Raw genomic sequence first — 20,068 nt, forward strand, 5'->3', positions numbered from 1 at the left:
TCTGAACACACAGGCTCACACACATTCCTGCACTCAACTGTCAGACCTTCCTGAATTCCAATGTCAGTGCGCGTACAGTTTGCACTAGAAGGGAACTAAGTGGACATTTTTTTTTTGTGCATGTATGTGTGTCCTGTTTGTCTGTGTGCTTGTATATACATTGTACCCACACGCATTTATGTATGATTGGTGCATGCATGCACTTCCGTTATTTTCTTGTCTGTGTGGCTTGTGCATACCTGCATGCCTTGCTTAGTTTATGTGTGTATGCATATTCATGTGGCTTGCATGTATATGTTGTTTATACATGCATATCCGTGTGGTGGTTTGCATGTGTGTGTTGTGCATGCATGCATGCATGTTTGTGTATGACAAGGATAGATGCTCCCAGGGGCTTGGAAGTCAGGGCTGTATTGGCCTTTGTTTCTTCTGCCTCTTTGGGCTTTTTCTTTACGGTGTTGGGGTGAATTTGGGTAGGTACCATGGGACTATGCCAGCCTCCCAGCTCCCACCATAGACCTGACATCCGAATAGAAATAAAAACAAAGAACGCTTTGTAAATTTAGAAAAAATATTGTTAAAATATATAAACTGGTTAGGGAAAATCACTTTAATGGCTTTTTTATTTTTAAGACAGCATGTATCCCAGGCTGGCCTCAGACTCTCAATGTAGCCGAGGATGACTCGAACTCCTGACCCTCCTGCCTCCATTCCCCAAGTGCTGGGGTTAGAGACATGCATGCCCATGCCTGGTTTATGGAGAGTGAACACAGGGTCTCAGTCATGCCAGGAAGTCCTCTACCCACTGAGCTACTCTCAGGCAGCTTAGTGGAGTCTATTCCAGAAAGTATTTGTCAATAAAAATCCCTCAGCTGTCACATACGTTGAAACTAAGTCTCATATTGAAAGTGGCAGATTCTGGGGATGTCCTCAGAGTGCCTTGTGGGTCCTTTGGCTCATGAAGTAGTATTTCCGTCAGAGCCGAATGAGGCCACAGAGCAGACAGAAATTCGGTTTCCTAACCTTTTCTCCAGTCTAACTCATTAGCACCCACACACCCACAGACACAGCCATGGGCTGCCCGTCCAAACTCCATGTTTGTCCTGGCAAGGGTCCTAGGAAAGTCTACGGAAGGGTGCTTCTGCCCCGGCTGTCAGTTTAGATAAGTCATGGCCTTTCCTATGGAAAAATGTCATCACCCTCTTGTCACCAGAGCGCCAAGCAATGGTCAAAGGACAGCTCCTGTGGGCCCAGCAGGCTGCCTCTTGCGAAAGATGAGCTCTAGAAATATTTACTTAATGGTCAGTTCCTCTATGGAAAACATAGCAAAGAAATTTGGAAACACAAATACTAGTGTCTTTCCACTGCAGACAAGGGAGAGAGGGGGCGAGGCAGAGTGGATACTGGGCACCGTGGAGCAAGCTGCAATTCCAGTCCTAGGGAGATAGAGCCAGGAGGACACGTCAAGTTCATGGCCAGCCTGGCTTACAGAGTAAGACTCTGTGGAGGAAGAGGAGAAAGAGGAGGAGAAGTGGAGGAGGAGGAGGAGGAAGAGGAGGAGGAGAAGTGGAGGAGGAGGAGAAGTGGAGGAAGAGGAGAAGAGGAGGAGGAGGAGGAGGAGGAGGAGGAGGAGAAGTGGAAGAGGAGGAGGAAGAGGAGAAAGAAGAGGAGGAGGAGGAAGAGGAGAAAGAAGAGGAGGAGGAGGAAGAGAAAAAAGAGGAGGAGGAAGGGAAGGAGGAGGAAGAGAAGTGGAGGAAGAGGAAGAAGAGGAGGAAGAGGAGGGTAGAGCAAAGGCTCTCACTGGAGGACTGCCAGGAAACACTGTTTGCTGGGGATCCTTAACTGCAGTGGTTTACTTCTGAACTTCTGACCTCTAGTGTGCACATGCAGCCCCCAACATCTCCCCCTCCAACACTTGTGCACTTCCTCATACACATGCATCTACACACACACATGCACCCCCACATGCACCTCATACATATATGTACCCCACACACATGCAACCCACATACACATGCACCTACACACACACATGCACCCCTACCACACACAAAAAATTGGAAGAAAAGAGGAGAGAGTTTGGAGCGTGATGGCCATGAGTGGGCTGATCTTACTGGAGACAGGCCATCTGTCATCAGGCGTGTCCATGCTATAACTATTAACCTCAACCAATTAAAGTACAAAGGTGGGTCAGCAAGAAAAGTTCAGCGGGTGAAGCACTTGGAGCCAAGCCTTACAACCTGACCTCAGCTCCCGAGTTCCACATGGTAGAGAACTGACTTCCCTAGTTGGTCTTCCTGATCTCTCTCTCTCTCTCTCTCTCACACACACACACACACACACACACACACACACACACACACCACACATACCACACACACACACACACCACACATACCACACACCACACATACACACACACACACACCACACACACACACACACCACACACCACACACACACCACACATACCACACACACACACCACACACACACACCACACACACCACACACACACCACACACACACCACACACACCACACATACCACACACCACACATACACACACACACACCCCACACATACCACACACACACACACACCACACACCACACACCACACACACTACACACACCATACACACCACACATACCACACACCACACATACACACACACACCACACACACACACACCACACACACACACACCACACATACACACACACACACACACACACACACACACACACCACACACACCACACACACACCACACATACCACACACACACACACACCACACACACACACACCACACACACCACACACACACACACCACACACACACATCACACACACCACACACACACCACACACACACCACACACACACACCACACACCACACACACACATCACACACCACACACACACACACACACACACACACATCACACACACCACACACACACCACACACACACCACACACACCACACATACCACACATACCACACACCACACATACACACACACACACCACACACACACACACACCACACACCACACACACACCACACATACCACACACACACACCACACACACACACCACACACACCACACATACCACACACACACACCACATACACACACACCACACACCACACACACACACACCCCACACATACCACACACACACACACACCACACACCACACACCACACACACTACACACACCATACACACCACACATACCACACACCACACATACACACACACACCACACACACACACACCACACACACCACACACACCACACACCACACATACACACACACACCACACACACACACTACACACACACACCACACACACCACACACCACACATACACACACACCACACACCACACACACACCACACACACACCACACACACCACACACACCACACATACCACACACACACACCACATACACACACACCACACACCACACACACACACACCCCACACATACCACACACACACACACACCACACACCACACACCACACACACTACACACACCATACACACCACACATACCACACACCACACATACACACACACACCACACACACACACACCACACACACCACACACACCACACACCACACATACACACACACACCACACACACACACTACACACACACACCACACACACCACACACCACACATACACACACACCACACACCACACATACACACACACACACCCACACATACCACACACACCACACACACCACACACACCACACATATCACACATATCACACACACCACACATATCACACACCACATACACACAAGTAAAAGGTTTTTGTATTGTTTTAAAGAGCAAAGGTGACCTGACCCTGTGCCTGAGGTAACCTCCCTCCCACTGTGCCCTTTGCCACCTCAGCTTTCATCCAGACTCACCCAAACCAGAGCCTGGGGACCATAGCCTCCTGTCTCCCTCCCCCAGCTCCAGGCAGCAACATTAACCCTAGTGAATGTGTCAGGTCAAGACAAGTAGATAAAAATAAGGCTGTAACCCTTCCTATTGAAGACGGGAGAAGAGCTCACTTCCCTTTTCGTGAGGGGGCGACAGTGTGCAGCCTGTCATGGTGGGACCTTTCTCCTGTAGGCACACAAAACCTCTTCAAGGACTAGGCAGGCTTAGCCCGTTGTAGGAACCAGAAATGCTCCTTAGGGTCCTGTGCCATCTCTGGAGACACAGATAGAGGGAAACAGGGGCCATACTTCTGTGGAAGGCATCTGCCCCAAGGCACCAAGCTCTCCAGCAGGAGGGCCAGAAGCTTGCTTGCCCTGTCTCTGGATAAAGCCACTGCGCAATGGGCTCCTTTCTGTCTGAGATCTTAGCAGCCAAGCTCCTGCATCATCTGGTCCCTTGGTGAGCAGAGACTTACCTGCTGCCTTGGAAGTCTCCAGCCTGGAGGCTGGACTTGATTTCAGGTCTAGCTCCAACAGTGCCCCCTGGTGGTCAGGTGCTCTCATGACTCCAGAATTCAGCCCTCTCTACCTGTCCAGGCTACACCAGGGCTACACCACCGGAAGTGAGTTCTTTCTTCTGCTCAAACTTCCGTCGAAGCCCTCCCAGAGAGCTGCTTTTCTGAGGCTGCCTTTCCAGTTAGTGTGCAACCCCATGCAGGCCACCCTCCTCCTCCCTGTGGTCACAACGCCTGTCTCCTGACCCGTGGTCCAATACACTGAGCTCATGTCTGTCCCCTACACAGTAGGATACTTGTGGTCCCCACTATGCAGAATGATCGCACAAGTCTGGGCCCACAAAGAGTTCTGTGACCATCTCCTTGCCCCACTCCCTTCTTGTCCTACGGCTCAGCCCTGTTTCAATGTGATGTTATTAGCACAAGACGTGAAACTATTCCCACGGAAGGAAATCCCACTGCCAACCCTCAGCTATGAGGCAGGTTTCCACACTCAGCAATACAGTTTCATGTTCCCGCTCCCTGACGGTTATCTCATTGCCTGCAACTCAGTAAGGCACACCAAAACGGCATCCTTGGTGTATGGAAACTTTTGTTCTGGAGAACTTGACCATGAAGTTCAGATGGGGAGGAGTTACACAATTTCCCTTTTCCTCTTTCTCTCTCTTCTCTTTCCTTCACGTCTTCCACCCTGATCCCACTTTCTACAGTCTTCAGCCCAGGCTACATAGCCAAGGATGATTTTAAACGTCTGCTTCTGCTGCCTCCACCGCCCGGGTGCTGACATCACAGACATGTACCGCCATGCCGGTCTCTGTGGTGTTCGGCATGCTAGACATGTGCTCTGTCCATGGAGCTAGAGTCTCGGTCCTATTTCTTGCAAATTGTTTTGATGGGGTCCCTTGAGGACACTGTGAAATTAGAGGTCATCTCCAGCTCAACCAGCTACCCGGTTGGCATTTCCCAGTGGTTACCTTAGACCTGGAAACCCTGCTGCAGACTCTCTGTCAGCTATTCAGGTACCATTGTCCTGGCTTCAGGAAGACAGGCTGGGCCAGACAAGGCCTAAGCCACTGAGAGCCTGCAAGATCCTGATGGGGAGTTTGATGTGCAGAGGGATGTGGTGAGGCCTGGAGGGGGGCTTATAGCTGTCCGTGAGCTCACCTGACTTGGAGGCAAACCACCGGGGCCTCATGCTTGTTTAGTGTGTGTGTGTGTGTGTGTGTGTGTGTGTGTGTCCGGTGCTGTATCATATACCCTGTTGTTGTTGCTTTATCTGTATGGGTGTTTTGTCTTCATATATGTATATGTGCCACACGTATGTAATGCTTACAGAAGCTAAAAGAGAGCATTGGATCCCCTGGAACTGAAGTTATAGATGGTTGTGAGCTACTAACTGGCTGCTGGGAATTGAACCTGGGTCCTCTGGAAGAACAGTCAGTGCTCTTCACTGCTGAGCCATCTCTCCAGTCCTCATACATTGTTCTTTTTTTTTGTTTTGGGTTTATTTTTTTTATTTATTTCTTATTTTTGGAGATAGGGTTTATCCGTGTAACAGCCTTGGCTGTCCTGGAACTCATTTCGTAGACCAGGCTGGCCTGGAACTCCCAGAGATCTGCCTGCTTCTGCCTGAGCACTGGGATTAAAGACATGTGCCGCTACAGTCTGGCTCGTTCGTTTGAGGCAGCATCGCTCATCGACCCAGAGCTAGCTCAAAGAAATCCACCTCTCTCCACTTTCTCAGTGCTGGGATTATAAGTGGATGCCACTATGCCCAGCTTTTTATGCAGATCCTGGAGGTTCAAACTCAGGTCCTTCCTCATGAGTGTACAGTAAAGGCTTTCCCACCTGACCCGATTCTTGTCTGTAGGGAAGGCTCGGTGGGGATATAGCCTCATCTTCGTGTCCACACAGTTGCTTTGGCAACTGTGACAGTCACTCGAGTGTGTGGCTAGAACACAGACGATGTGGTCCAGGGATATAAAGGCCTGTCACAGGAGGGAGTGCTGCGCCCTGATGTAAGTCAGGATGGCATTTGGTTCAAAGATCCCAGGCAGCACTGCCTGCAGTGTCACGTTGTGATACACCCAGCTCCCTCAAACTACAAAGCTCTGCTCTGACTTCAGACCCCACAGCCACCTCCTGGACCCATGTGGTTGCTGTTCTTCCCTATGAAGTGACCCTGCCCGTCCTTCAGGGACTCCATGGTGCATCAGAGGTACCTCCTTCCTCTGATCAGACTCAGCCATGCTCCAGAGGTGCCTCTGGTTCCTTGGAACCCTGAGTGGGCAGAGGTCTCACTCAGTATTTGCCATCCGGGAGGGCCCTATCTCATTTCACAGGGAGGTGCCCAGCAAACGGGTGGAGGCCAGGGCCAGGGCCTCTTTGCTGGCTACTCTCACTTTGCCTCTCACATCTTATTCCTGTACTTGGCTGTAGAGAAGCAGTCATGCCTTACCTGCATCGGTCCCTGAGGCCACAGCCACAGCCAGTCCCCAGTGATGCCAGGACTATCCACTCCTCACGTCAGAGCTTTGAGCAGCTGAGGCAGGGCTGTCTGCAGTCCGGCACCTTGTTTGAGGATGCTGACTTCCCTGCCACCAATGGCTCTCTGTTCTACAGCGAGAGGCCCCAGGTCCCCTTTGTGTGGAAACGGCCAGGGGTGAGTAGGGTGTGGAGGAGGAAGAGAAACAGGGAGGGGGGATAGGGATAGGGATGGGGATGGGGAGAAAGAGAGAGAGAGAGAGCACGCAGTCTGAAGAGGGTGGAAGGGAAGAGCCAATCACATGTAAGCTCATTTTTTATAGGAGGGTTTCTGGTAATGTGCTGGCTAGAGACAACTTTACATGGTCCCCAGTGTATCTGGCCATAGCCCCCTGGCCTTTCAGAAGCTCTGAGTTCCACTGAGTTTACAGACATAGGGAGAGAAGTTCTCTCACTTGTGAGCAGGATCAGAGCTCTAACCCAAGCATAAATCTCTGGCCGCTCGCTCCATCAGAACACAAAGGCAAACTAACCAAGATGGCAGGTGATGGGGTAAACGAGATGCATGTGATGTACCTGGAGGCCAGCCAGCCTTGCTCTGAGGTTTTTGGGGGCACTATGGGGCTAGCTTGATGTTAGCACAAGTTCTCAGGCGGTGTGTGATATCTGGGCCCTAGGTAGACCAGGGTTACTTATCCAAAGCAGCACACACCTCTGATGTCCCTAAGAGGTACCAGCTGGTGCTCAAGATGCAAGGTCAATATTTGCAGCACCTGGTCAGTCAGGGCCCTCCCTGTGAGCCATGGTGCTGCACCCTCTGGGTGGGAACAGCTGGTATGTGTGCAGGGAGGGGCAGTGTGTCTGCTGCTGGATCTGAGTGGGTGGCCCTTCATGTAGAGATGACTGAGGTAGGGCAGGAGCAACACACAGGTGTCCCAAACACACACACTCTCACTGTTACTTGCTGTGTGCTTCTCTGTCATTGGTAGCTCAGAATCTCATTTGTTTGTTTGTTTGTTTTTCGAGACAAGGTTTTTACTGTGTAACAGATCCATGGCTCTCCTGAATTCACTCTATAGACCAGGCTGGCCTTGAACACACAGAGATCCATCCACCTGTGTGGGATTAAAGGCGTGTGTCATCCCATCCAGCCAGAATTTCATCTCTAAAATTCATTTGCTTATTTACTTTTATTACATGTATTTGTGTATATGTGTGCAAAAAAACAACTTGCAGGAACAGGATTTCTCCTTCCATTATGTGGGTCCCAGGGATCAAACTCAGGCCATCAGCCTTGGCTGCAAGCTCTTGCACCTGCTTAGCCGTCTCACCTACCCTTATTTCCTTGACTTTGTATGTGGGCACAAACATGCCTTAGCTCATGTGTGACAGCCAGAGGACAGCTCTTTGAAATCTTTTTTCTCTTGCTGCTTTGTGGTGTCTGGGAGAGCTCAAACTCAGGTCCTTAGTTTGCAAGTGTCTTATACCTGCTGTGCCTTATAGGTTTGCACCTTATAAGCAAGTGTCTACTTACTGTGCCATCCTGCCAGCCTTCAGACCCTCATTTCTCTATAACTACCTCCTATTGTGCATCAGTGTGAACGTGCTGAACATACATCATGTCTGACTTATAGAAAACACCCCACAAGACGCCAGGGCTCCTTGGGGAGTTAGTTATGAAACAGGAGGTTGTCATAGTTTGCTTAATGCTGGGCTTATAAACACCATGGCCAAAAAGCACTCAGGAAGGAAGGGTTCTTTCACCTGACCAGTTATAGTTCATCAAAGGAAGTCAGAGCAGAGACTCAGGGCAGGGACCTGGAGACAGGAACTGAAGAAGAGAACATGGGGTGGAGGTGGGGCTGCTTACTGGCTTGCTAGCCATGGCTTGTTCGGCTACCTTTCTGGCACAACCCAAGACCACTTGCCCAGTGGCGTTGTGGTAGGTGACACCCACCGGACAATTCGATGAAGGCAATTTGTCAGCTGATGTCCCCTCTTCCACAGTGACTTTAGCTTGTACCATGTTGACAAAAGCGAACCGGTGCTTACTGCTGTTCCCCATCCTGGACAATGGGCAGTTGATAAGTATGTATATACACGTATGCGTCTGTTTTAGAATGTGTAAATGTGCACACACATATGTATTCACATGTCTACATATGTGTCCCTCTACACGGATGGTACCAGCCCCCATCAGTGAGACAATGACCCTCATGGGAGGGTGTAGTATTGACTACCATTTTGATATCTTCATTTTGGGGGACAGCAAGGAGCATCCAGTGCTCCTGGTAGATCCTAGTGATCTCTCTCTCTCTCTCTCTCTCTCTCTCTCTCTCTCTCTCTCTCTCTCTCTCTCGGCACCTGGAAGTCACTGTAAGTTAGTTTGGTTCTCTGCGTGTGGCCAAAGGCAGTAAAGGTCACCCATGTGGGTGAATGAGCGGGATGTTCTCCGTTCTGTAAGAAAACGTTTTTAACGTGAAAAAGCACAGGTCTTACAACACATGAAAGTGACCTCTGGTAGCATTTTGGTAGCCCTTGAGTCTTCTTAGGTTCATTTCCAGCCTTCAGGATTAGGACAAATGGGTCCACGGCTGCTGCCCAGGCTGTGTGTGTGTGCTGTACCCAGTGGCAAGCAGCTGCCTAGGCTGTGGGTGCATTTCATCCCATGAGGAGCAGCAGCCTGGGCCATGGACAGCAGGTACAGTTCACCCAGTCCTGGGAACAGCTGATAATCAAGATCTTGAGAAATTCTTCTCAAGATGCGGATTCCTCCTCCCACGAGAGTCACAGCTTGGCCCAGTCACTTCTGGCCCTGGGCGGCTTCGTCTCAGGCTGCCACACGCACTCATGTTTCCTGTGTTTCCTGATTAGGAAAGGTTGGAAGCTGCTCTAGAAGCTTCTGGGAGCAGACTTACTGGGGCCACAGATTTCAATAGCTACACTGTCAATGCATGCATGCATATATGTGATATTTGCGAGTGTGCTATGCATGTTTATGTGCATACAATGCATGTATATACTTATGTGTGTTGGGCATCGGTGGCTCTGTGTTCATGTGGTCTGTGTGCCTGTGTCTGTGTGCACACACATGTGCGTTGGCATGCATTCTGTGCATGTGAATTTCCCTGTGTGTACCTACATGCAAAAATAAGCCATAGACCTGGGCACTCACATCTCTGCTGTATGTAGGAGTCTGGCCTAGGGACCTCTGGGTGTGGCAGAAGGCTTGGTGTGTAGATTCAGCGAGCACCAGGACTCTGGGTGTTCCCAGATGCTGGCCCCTCTGCTCCCCAATCTCAGCTTGCCCTGGCTCTTGTTCCCCCTTACAGTCTATACTCTCTCTGCCCTGCTGAGGCCTTCCTGCTCCTCTCGGAGTTGCTCATGACTTAGGCCAGCCAGCAGAGTCTTAAGCATTGCACTGTGGCCATGCCCCATTCAGTGGTTCTCAACCTGTGGGTCGTGGTCCCCTCTGGGAAGTCAAACAACCCCTTCACAAGGGTTGCCTAAGACCATTGGGAAACACAGACATTTACATTATGATTCATAACAGTAGCAGAATCATAACTACAGGGTAGCAATGAAATAATTGTATGGTTGGGGGTCACTGCAGTGTGAAGAACTGCATTAAAGATGGCAGCCTTAGAAAGGTTGAGAACCATTTCTATTCGCTTAGAAGGTCCGGCCTCATACCTACACTAACACTGAGGTCGTGGGAAATCCCAGCCTTGAACCAACACTAACCTGTTCATTTAGAGCCTGGAGACCTTTGTCTCTCTCCCCATGTGGAGAAGCCACTGAGTCTCAGCCCTCAGCCGTAGAGGCTGTCATCTGTACCATACAGAGCTGACCAACACCAGGAAGCTTTTATCTACAGGCCAGGACCCTGAAGCACAGCCCTCCATGGTACCTGCCACATGCCCCTTGCAAAGGTGCCCAAAAATTGGATCCCCCTGCCCTTCCCTGGCTGAGGCTGGGGCTGAACCGTGTCTCCAATCACCACATTCAGCCTTCTAGTCTCCTGCCCACAGCCTCTCCTTGTGGACTCTTTCAGAACTAGATCTGCCCTCTCCAGTGTGTGTGGTCCCTGAAAACACTCATCTGTTTCCTAGTCAGGGAGCCTGTTCTCTGACCATGGTGAACCCTGAGTTTCCTCTTGTCATGCTAATGTGAAAGTGTAAGGCCTAATGCAGGGCAGAGGGGTACAGAGAGGCCCGAGCTTCCTCAGCCCCTAGAAAGCCTGCGGCTGAGTAAGTATCTCAAACAGGACACATCTCAATAGCAAAGGCCAAGCTACTTTATGGGCTGTGGGCAGAGTGACCTTCCTTCTTGTCAAACACAGCTGTGTTTTGGGAAAAGAGAACACAATGCCAGTGTGACATCAGAGGGGTGGACAGTTAGAGTCACCCTCAGGTGGCCCAGGGCTGGAACCACTGAGTGGAGTCAGGGGCAGGGGGTAGCCCAGAGGAGAAAGAAGCCTAGCATGGGGCAGGGTGGGAGAGGACATACCAGACTTCTGCTCAGGAGAGGACAGCTGATGAAGACAACACTGTGCCTTGCTGAATAGAGAGGACCACACAGTCACTCTGAGACAAAAACATGGAGGAGCTGCTCTGCTGACGCCTCACTGTCTGCCCGCGGCATGGTGGGTGGGGTCAGTTAGTGAATAAACTCCGAGGCTGCTGGGGGCTGAGGGCAGTACAAGAAGTTGTGCTGTGTGTGTGTGTGTGTGTGTGTGTGTGTGTGTGTGTGTGTGTGTGTGCAAAAGGTTTTGCAGGGTGATGGGTGTCTCTGGGAGAAGCTGGCCTCCCAAGTTCTTCTTTTGCCAGGCCTGGGCTTTGGCACAACCAACAGCACAGCCTGTCCCTGAACCCTCCCCCTAAGGTCACATGAACACTTTAGAAACAAATAGAGACACACAGCCCTGACCTGGGAGGCTGCACTTCCCCCTCACCAACACCACTGCCCTGGGGCCTCATGGGAAGCTAACAGCTTTCACTCCAGCCCTGTCTAGGATGCCATAGGGCTTATAGACTTCCCACTCCCATCATGCCCCTGGGATCCAAACCCAGGGAGGAAGCAGACAACTCAGGCTGTTAGGAGGATTTGTAGCTGGAGCTACCCCAAGTATCAAGTTAGAGATTCCTGGGACTTTCTGTCCCCACCCTGGCCATTCCTCAGTCCAGCTTTCACAATTCTGTTTCCTCTCTGATGTCACCCTGATCCAGTTCAAGTGAGTCCCTCCGTCTGTCAGAGTGTCCTCTAGGCCTTAAGCTAGTTTCTTCTCATTCCTGGACCTCCACGGGGATTCCCTCCTGCACAGGCTTAGGTTTCTGTCTACTTGAGCTTCCCTTTGGCCCAAGGTGAGGATTCTGGTCCTGCATCTCAGAGTGCTCTCCAGCCCTGCCCTGAAAGCTGACTGATGGTCTCTCTCAGAGATCACATGGGCTTCCTCTCTCTCACTTATGCTGGGCTGAAGTGCCAGGGACAGTGCCTGACACCTAGAAAGACAGAAGAGAGCAAAAGTAGGAGAATCACAAGTTTGAGGCCAGGCTAAGCTACACAGTGAGGCCCAGTTCCAAAAATCTTGAAAGAAAGGAAAAGAGAAAGAGAGGAGAGGGAGGGAGAGGGAGAAAGAAAGAGAGAGGCTTTGAGATAGGAGAAGGAAGAGAAAGAACTCAAGATATCAACCTGTAGGACAAGCCGAGGTACACTGAATGTGGCAGCAGATTTATTCCAAGGTTACCACAAATTCTCCAGTTCTCACTGCCCAGAAACAGTGTCCCTAAATTGCAGGTCTTGGGTCTCACAGGGGGAAAGGACAAGCAGAATGGGTAGAAAGCCTCCGTGATGTGGCCCCACCCTGAGGACAGCAGCCTGTGGGGTAGGTGGGGCCAGTGAGATAACCTCAACTACCAGCAGGCTCAGATCCCAAGTTCAAGGCTGGCCTGGGTTACTCCGGGAGTGCAAGGCTGGCTTGGACAATTTAGTGAGACCTATCTCAAAATGAGAAGTAAAATAAGGTCAGGGACGTAGATCAGTGGTGGGTCTCTTGCTTAGCAAGTATGAAACCTGAATTCCAACCTCAGCACAGGTGGATGGGCAGACATGGTTGATCAGAGAAGGCTCACACTGGAAACTGTTTATTACCTGTGCCAAGTCAGGGGTCCTCAGAACCCTGCTTCACTGGTTCAGGTAACAGGTGACTGTGCTCTCCTGCTTCATGTCATGTGACCTCATGGAATTTAAAATCCTTTCTCATATACACATATTGTTTAAAAAGGTTTCTACCTTTGCAACTTAAGTTCCAGGATGAAAGACACACAAAACCTTTGTATTTACAATAAGTCTTAAAACAACTCAAGACCTGGGCAGATATTTACCCTCTATGCTGTTAGAATCTACTTTCCTATTGATAAACCTGACTTATTACTTACAATGTTTCATCAGGGCTGCTCTAAGCGCCATTGGCCAGCCCACGTGGCCATGTTCTCTTGACACCTAACCCATGGTGCTTCTTCCTCCTCCTGAACTCTTTCTCCTCATGATTCCTCTCCAACCCCAAACCTCGAACCCTGAACCCCACCTATGTCTCTTCTGCCCAGATATTGGCTGCTGGCATCTTTATTTACCAATCAGAATAGCTTGGGGACAGGGTCACTTGGCTTCAGTGCAGACTCTCTCCTTGTCTCTGGGGCAACCAGCCTTAGGGCCCAACATTAGCATTAGAACGCAATCAGCATTAGACCGACCCACTACAGATACACATTTTAGAGAGGGTGGTGTATGCCTTTAATTCTGGCACTGGGGCAGCAGAGGTAGGAAGATTGCTATGAGTTTGAGGCCAGCCTGATCCACATAGCAAGTTCTAGGACAGCAAGAGCTACTTAGTGAGACCCTGTCTCCAAAAACCCATATGTTTTATATAATTGTTTAGACTTTTTAATATTTTACATAGAACTGTCCATGTTAAGTTTCTACATGATTATAGTTTCATACACACAAAATATACACGATTACATAAAATACCTAAGGATGGGGTAACATGTAATAAAGTGTACATAGTACATGCGGATAAAATTCTGCGTGATATGCAAACACTCCTCTAGATGTGATAAGGATATAGAAAATCTACTGGGAAAAGGAAGGCAGCTGGGTGCTGGGCCAGGTGTGGAGAGCCTGCCTGGGGTGCCGGGTCACATGCTCATTACACGGTGAGTTTGAAGGCCCAAAGCTGACAGTTCTCTTTTTTCTTTTTTCCTTTTTTTTTTTTTTTTTTCTTTTGCGACAGGGTTTCTCTGTGTAGCCCTGGCTGTCCTGGAACTCACTCTGTAAACCAGGCTGGCCTTGAACTCAGAGATCCACCTGCCTCTGCCTCTGCCTCTGCCTCCCAAGTGCTGGGATTAAAGGCGTGCGCCACCATGGTAAAAGACTGTTTGGAACTTTCCTTTACCTAGCCCAGGACTGAGGCAGGAGGCTTGGTGCTTGACTGCCATCTCACTTTCTCCTTAGATAAGGCGTGAGTTTCTGTAGAGAAAAGTGACAGGATCAGGCTCTTCCCTGGGCTGAGCTATGGATGGACTAAGCTGAGCCCAGGAAGGACCGAGCATAAACTCCTGGCAGCTTTTGCCTCCTCCTGGCCTTCGGCAATGGAAAATCAAGTGTATGAGACTCTGTCTCCCTGGGGGTGGGGCTGCCTGTCTCCCTTGGGGCAGGGCTATGGGTGCTTTGGGCCTTCCCTAAGATGCTCTCGATCCTGCAGGAAATTGTGGAAAACCCAGAATTCATTCTTGGAGGGGCCACCAGGACCGACATCTGCCAAGGGGAACTGGGTAAGTAGAGAGGAGAGGGAATGTCCAGGGATTGCGCCTGAGTGTCACCACAACCAGAGCCATGAAGGCTCCTAACAGGGCTGGACAGAACAAGGCCACCACCTGACCCACTCCCTCCCTAGTGCCTTCCCTGCACGGGGTCCAGTGGCTTCCCTTCCCCTGGCACTCCTGCTTTTCTGGTTACATTGTGTTTGGGTTCTGTGGCTATCTAGAAGTTCCCAGAGGGCTGAGCCTCCCCTAAAAGCAGCACCTGATTCAGAGGCTCCTCCCGACCCTTTGGCTCCTCAGTGGTGGCTCACAGTTTTATAACTTAGTGACACCTACACGATGAGCCTGTTCCCTGCCATGTCCTCTCCCTAAGATCACAGACTTCTGCTCCTTTTCCCAGATGTCTTCTCAATGTTACATATGAGGAACTGAGGCAAGGGAACCAAGTAGTATGTCTAACTTCACAGACAAGTGACAGATGAACACCCAAGCAGTATGTCCAAGGTCATGAGTAACAGATGGACAGTCAGATTGCAAAACCATGCTGGCTACAGAGTCCGTGTTTCCTGCCAGCACATCCCAGTAGCTTTAATCAGGAATTAGGGTAAAACTAGGCAAAGTTTGGGGGCTGGAGAGATGGCTCAGTGGTTAAGAACACTGACTGCTCTTCCAGAGGTCCTGAATTCAATTCCCAGCAACCACATGGTGGCTCACAACTGTCTGGAATGGGATCCGATGCCCTCTTCGGGTGTGTCTTCAGACAGCTGCAGTGTACTCATATACATAAAATTAAAATTAAAAAAAAAAAGAAAAAGCCTGGGAAAAGCTTACTTTTACTGAATCTGCAAAACACAAAAACACTGTAGAATGTGCTAAAGGAGGAAGCATGTGTAGACTGAGCTACCCAGAGCCCAGGCTAGCACTGTGGTCACTGTACTTAGAACAGAGCATCTGGAATCTCAGTGACAACCTGAGTTGTCTTCACAAAGAATCCAAAGCCAGCTTCCCAAACTGGTGACAGTTAACTAGAGTGAGAAAGAAAGAAAGAGAGAGAAAGAAAGAGAGAGAGAAAGAAAGGAAGGAAGGAGACATGCAGATGATAGACTGAAGACAGATAATAGTCAATAGATAGATAATAGATGATAAAAGACAAGTAAGTTGAAGATATAATATATAGAGATAGATTATAAAAGACAGATCACATATGATTAATAGATAAATAGATGGTAAATGGTAGATAATAACTATACATGATTGATAACACATCTAGACAGGATGGAAAGGATAGATTGATTGATAGACCATAAAAAGTCAGTAGATCATCCTAAATAGATAGATATGGTATATGATTGACAGGTGATAGATGGTACAATTGATACATAAATGGTACATGGATGGTTGATGGATGGATAGAAGAATGTGGGTGGGTGGATGATGCATGGGTAGATTACAGATGGATGGATGGATGGATGGATGGACAGATGGGTGGATGATGCATGGGTAGATTACAGATGGATGGATGGATGGATGGATGGATGATGGATGGACAGATGGGTGGATGATGCATGGGTAGATTACAGATGGATGGATGGATGGATGGATGGATGGATGGATGGACAGATGGATAGATGGATGGACAGATGGGTGGATGATGCATGGGTAGATTACAGATGGATAGATGATGGATCAATGGATGGACAGATGGGCAGATGGGCAGATGATGCATGAGTAGATGATGGATGGATGGACGGATGGACGGATGGGCGGATAATGCATGGGTAGATTACAGATGGATGGATGGATGGATGGGCAGATGAATGAGTGAAGGATGTGCAGATGATGTACAAAGATACACAGATGGATGGGTGATAGATGGATGATGGATGGGTTGATGGGAAGATAGAGGATTGCTACTGGTCCAAGGCCAGTCCAGGCTACAGGCTGAGGTCCAGGCTTCCAGGCCAGTGAGACCCTGTCACAAAAGACAGGGGCAGGGGAGAGTAAAGAGAGGGAGGGAGGGAGAAAAGAGGAAGGAAGGAAGGAAGCAGGAAGGAAGAAGGAAAAGAAGGGGAAAAGAAGCCAAGGAGCCTCCTTGGAGCTATTGCTGCTCAGAGCTGAACCAAGCCTGGTGTGGGAGAGGCAATAGCCCAGGAATGAAACAGGCAGCACTAGGCTGCTTCCCAGACCCTTTCCCCACCCACTGCTGCAGGGCTACTGTGACACACCGTGCCTCCCTCGTCTTCTGAGACCTTATGAAGATGAGATGCAGTGGATCCCTGTGCCTGAAACCAGTCAGCAAATATTGCCACAGTATCCAGGAGGCAGCCACAGGTCAGGGTAGAAGAGCAGGCTGGACAGGCAGGGGGGACAGAGGTATTCACTACCCCTCTATCACAGAGGGGTCTCCACACCCCTCTGGTATTGCTTTTTCTTGACTTCTGGGAATCAGTGGCCAAGAAAGTGTGATACTTATGTGACTTTCACTCTGCAGGAGACTGCTGGCTCCTGGCAGCCATTGCCTCGCTAACCCTCAATCAGAAAGCACTGGCCAGGGTGGTTCCCCAGGACCAAGGATTTAGTTCTGGCTATGCTGGGATATTTCATTTCCAGGTAAGGGAAACCTGAGACCTTTGGTTTGCTTGCAATGGGAGGTGGCCCAGGAGATACTGTGTACAGCTTTGTGCTGTTGACAACCTTGGAAGCCATGTGACAGAGTGTATGAGCCATGGTGCCATACCATGTGGGAATCTTCCTGGGGGACTTCCAGAGGCAGCAGGCAGTAGGAGAGGAAGGCATGTGGTGTCCTCAGGGAACCATGGCTGCTCCCCGGGGATCCAGAGTTCTTCTCATAAGCGGAATGGCTCCCTTACTGAGGAAGTGCAGGTTGGAGCAATCAAACATAAAACGGAGAAACACAGCCACAGAAAAGCAGCCATGCGCTTGTATGACTGAGCTGCACAGTGACACATGTCCCTGCTGTGCTCTTGCTTCCTCTGTCTATCTCTCTCTACCTACGGAAACACACACTTAATACACAGATGAGCACAATGTTAAACACATATTCATATGTGTATATACTCACACACATGTGCGCACATACCTGTACTCATAAATACACATGTATTCTCATGCCTGTGCAAATGCACACATGCTTCTATGCACATTCTTACATTATCACACCCATGGACTCACACACAGTACACCCACATAAATGTGCTAAGTCACATATGTATGGCATGCACACACATATATGAATATGTATGGCAGGCAATGTGTATGCATATGTGTATATATAGTATATGTATAGTATATGTGTATATGTATGAATACGTATAGTATTTGTATATGTATATGTGTAGTATGTGTTTGTAGAATATGTGTATTGTGAATATAGTATGCATATGTGTGTATGTGTGTACATGTATGTGTGTGTATAATATGTATATGTATGTGTATAGTATGTGTATGTATAGTATATGTATGGTTATATATAGTATATGTATGTGTGTATATGTGTGCATGTATGGGTATGTATAATATATGTATGTATAACATATGTATGTGTATACTATGTGTATGTATATGTGTATGTATGTTTATAGCATGTGTGTGTGTAGTATATGTATGTATACGTGTGTATAGTATGTGTATGTATAGTGTGTATAGTATACGTATGTGTATATGTATAGTATGTGTATATGTGTGTATATATGTAGTATATGTATATGTAGGTATATGTGTATAATATGTATATTTGTGTATTATATATAGTATATGCATATGTAGGTGTATGCATGTGTATAGTATGTGTATGTATAGTATATGTATGGTTATATATAGTATATGTATGTGTGTATATGTGTGCATGTATGGGTATGTATAATATATGTATAGCATATGTATGTGTGTACTATGTGTATGTATATGTGTATGTATGTTTATAGCATGTGTATGTGTAGTATATGTATGTATACGTGTGTATAGTATGTGTATGTATAGTGTGTATAGTATACGTATGTGTATAGGGATAGTATGTGTATATGTGTGTATATATGTAGTATATGTATATGTAGGTATATGTGTATAATATGTGTATTTGTGTAGTATATATAGTATATGCATATGTAGGTGTATGCATGTGTATAGTATGTGTAGTATATGCATGGCATATGTGTATGTGCATGTGTATATGTATATGATGTATATGTATGTATATAAATGTACTCACCCACATATTTACATATACACATTCTGTCCCACACCCGCACATTCACAGATGAACTCACTCACTGTTGTAGTTTCCTTTTTTCTGTCTCTGTGATAAAACACTTGGATGGAAAGTAACTTAGGGAAGGAAAAGGCTTATTTGGCTGACAGTTTCATAAGGTGGTCCTTAATTCATAAAGAACTCATATTCCTTATGAAGCATTCCTAATTCATCACTGAGGGGAAGTCGGGGCAGGAACTCAAGCAGAAACCACGGAGGAAAGCTGCTTGCCGTTTGCTACTGGGTCACACTAGCTTTATTACGTGGTCCAGGACTCTACTGAAGCTGGTGCCATCCACAACGAACAGAGTTCTCCCCCATCAGTCACAGTTAGACAATCTCTCAGACATGGCCATGGGCCAACCCGACCTGAGCAATTCCTCTATGGAGATGCCCTTAGATGACTCCATGTTGCGCCCGAGCTGCCCCATGTTGGGCAGCCAAAAATGTTGCGGCCCTCTCCACTCCACACTTGGCGGCCACTGTTTCCCGGCCCAAGCTGCCGCTCTGGTCTGCGGGTCAGGGTCTAGCGAGAGAGAGAGTGGGAATAAAGGGGAAGAGACACAAAGAATGGAGACAAGACAGAGGTTCTGATCAAGTCTCAAGTCTCGTTTATTGAAGGGAAATCTGGGGTATTTATAGGCTTTTGCCACGTGCCTTGTAGGTGCATGAATACCACGTGCCTTGCAGGTGTTGATATGACGTAAGCCTTACAGGCATAGATACCATGTGCACCTTATAGGCATGTATGGCATGGATAGCATGTGGATAACTTGCAGGCATGACTACCACGTGCGCCTTGCAGCTGGGGGCAGTAAACAGCAAAACAAAATATGTTGGATATCAGAGTGTGCTTCAGCTTTTGTAGGCTGTTGAAAAACAAGTCTCACGTCAGGGTATATGGCTCAAGATGGCTGCAAAGCTGATAGCCGCTTTCTGCTAAAAGTCAGCTCCCAACAACTCCAAGCTTTGCCAGGTTGACAGCTGATGTTAACTAGGACACCCACATGATGCA

The 20,068-nt window shown here is 48.5% G+C and overlaps 1 protein-coding gene across 5 annotated transcripts in view; it reads left to right on the top strand.

The window, feature by feature from the left end:
• Positions 1-6,861: 6,861 nt before the first annotated feature.
• The window catches only part of Capn9 (calpain 9), a 39,958-nt gene continuing 26,751 nt past the window's right edge, over positions 6,862-20,068 (top strand). For 2 of the 5 annotated variants that reach the window (XR_013104981.1, XR_013104982.1), the window contains exons 1-3: positions 6,862-7,144; positions 14,729-14,798; positions 17,278-17,396. Coding sequence is in view for 3 of the 5 variants with exons in the window: in XM_076916043.1 (XP_076772158.1) it covers positions 6,932-7,144; positions 14,729-14,798; positions 17,278-17,396 (402 nt within the window). In the remaining 2 variants the exon portion in view is untranslated. The remainder of the gene's footprint in view (positions 7,145-14,728; positions 14,799-17,277; positions 17,397-20,068) is intronic. The other 3 variants (XM_076916043.1, XM_076916042.1, XM_034522190.2) reach the window with 3 other exon arrangements.

Source organism: Arvicanthis niloticus, chromosome 18 (genome assembly GCF_011762505.2).
Source record: "Arvicanthis niloticus isolate mArvNil1 chromosome 18, mArvNil1.pat.X, whole genome shotgun sequence".
Classification (NCBI taxonomy): domain Eukaryota; kingdom Metazoa; phylum Chordata; class Mammalia; order Rodentia; family Muridae; genus Arvicanthis; species Arvicanthis niloticus.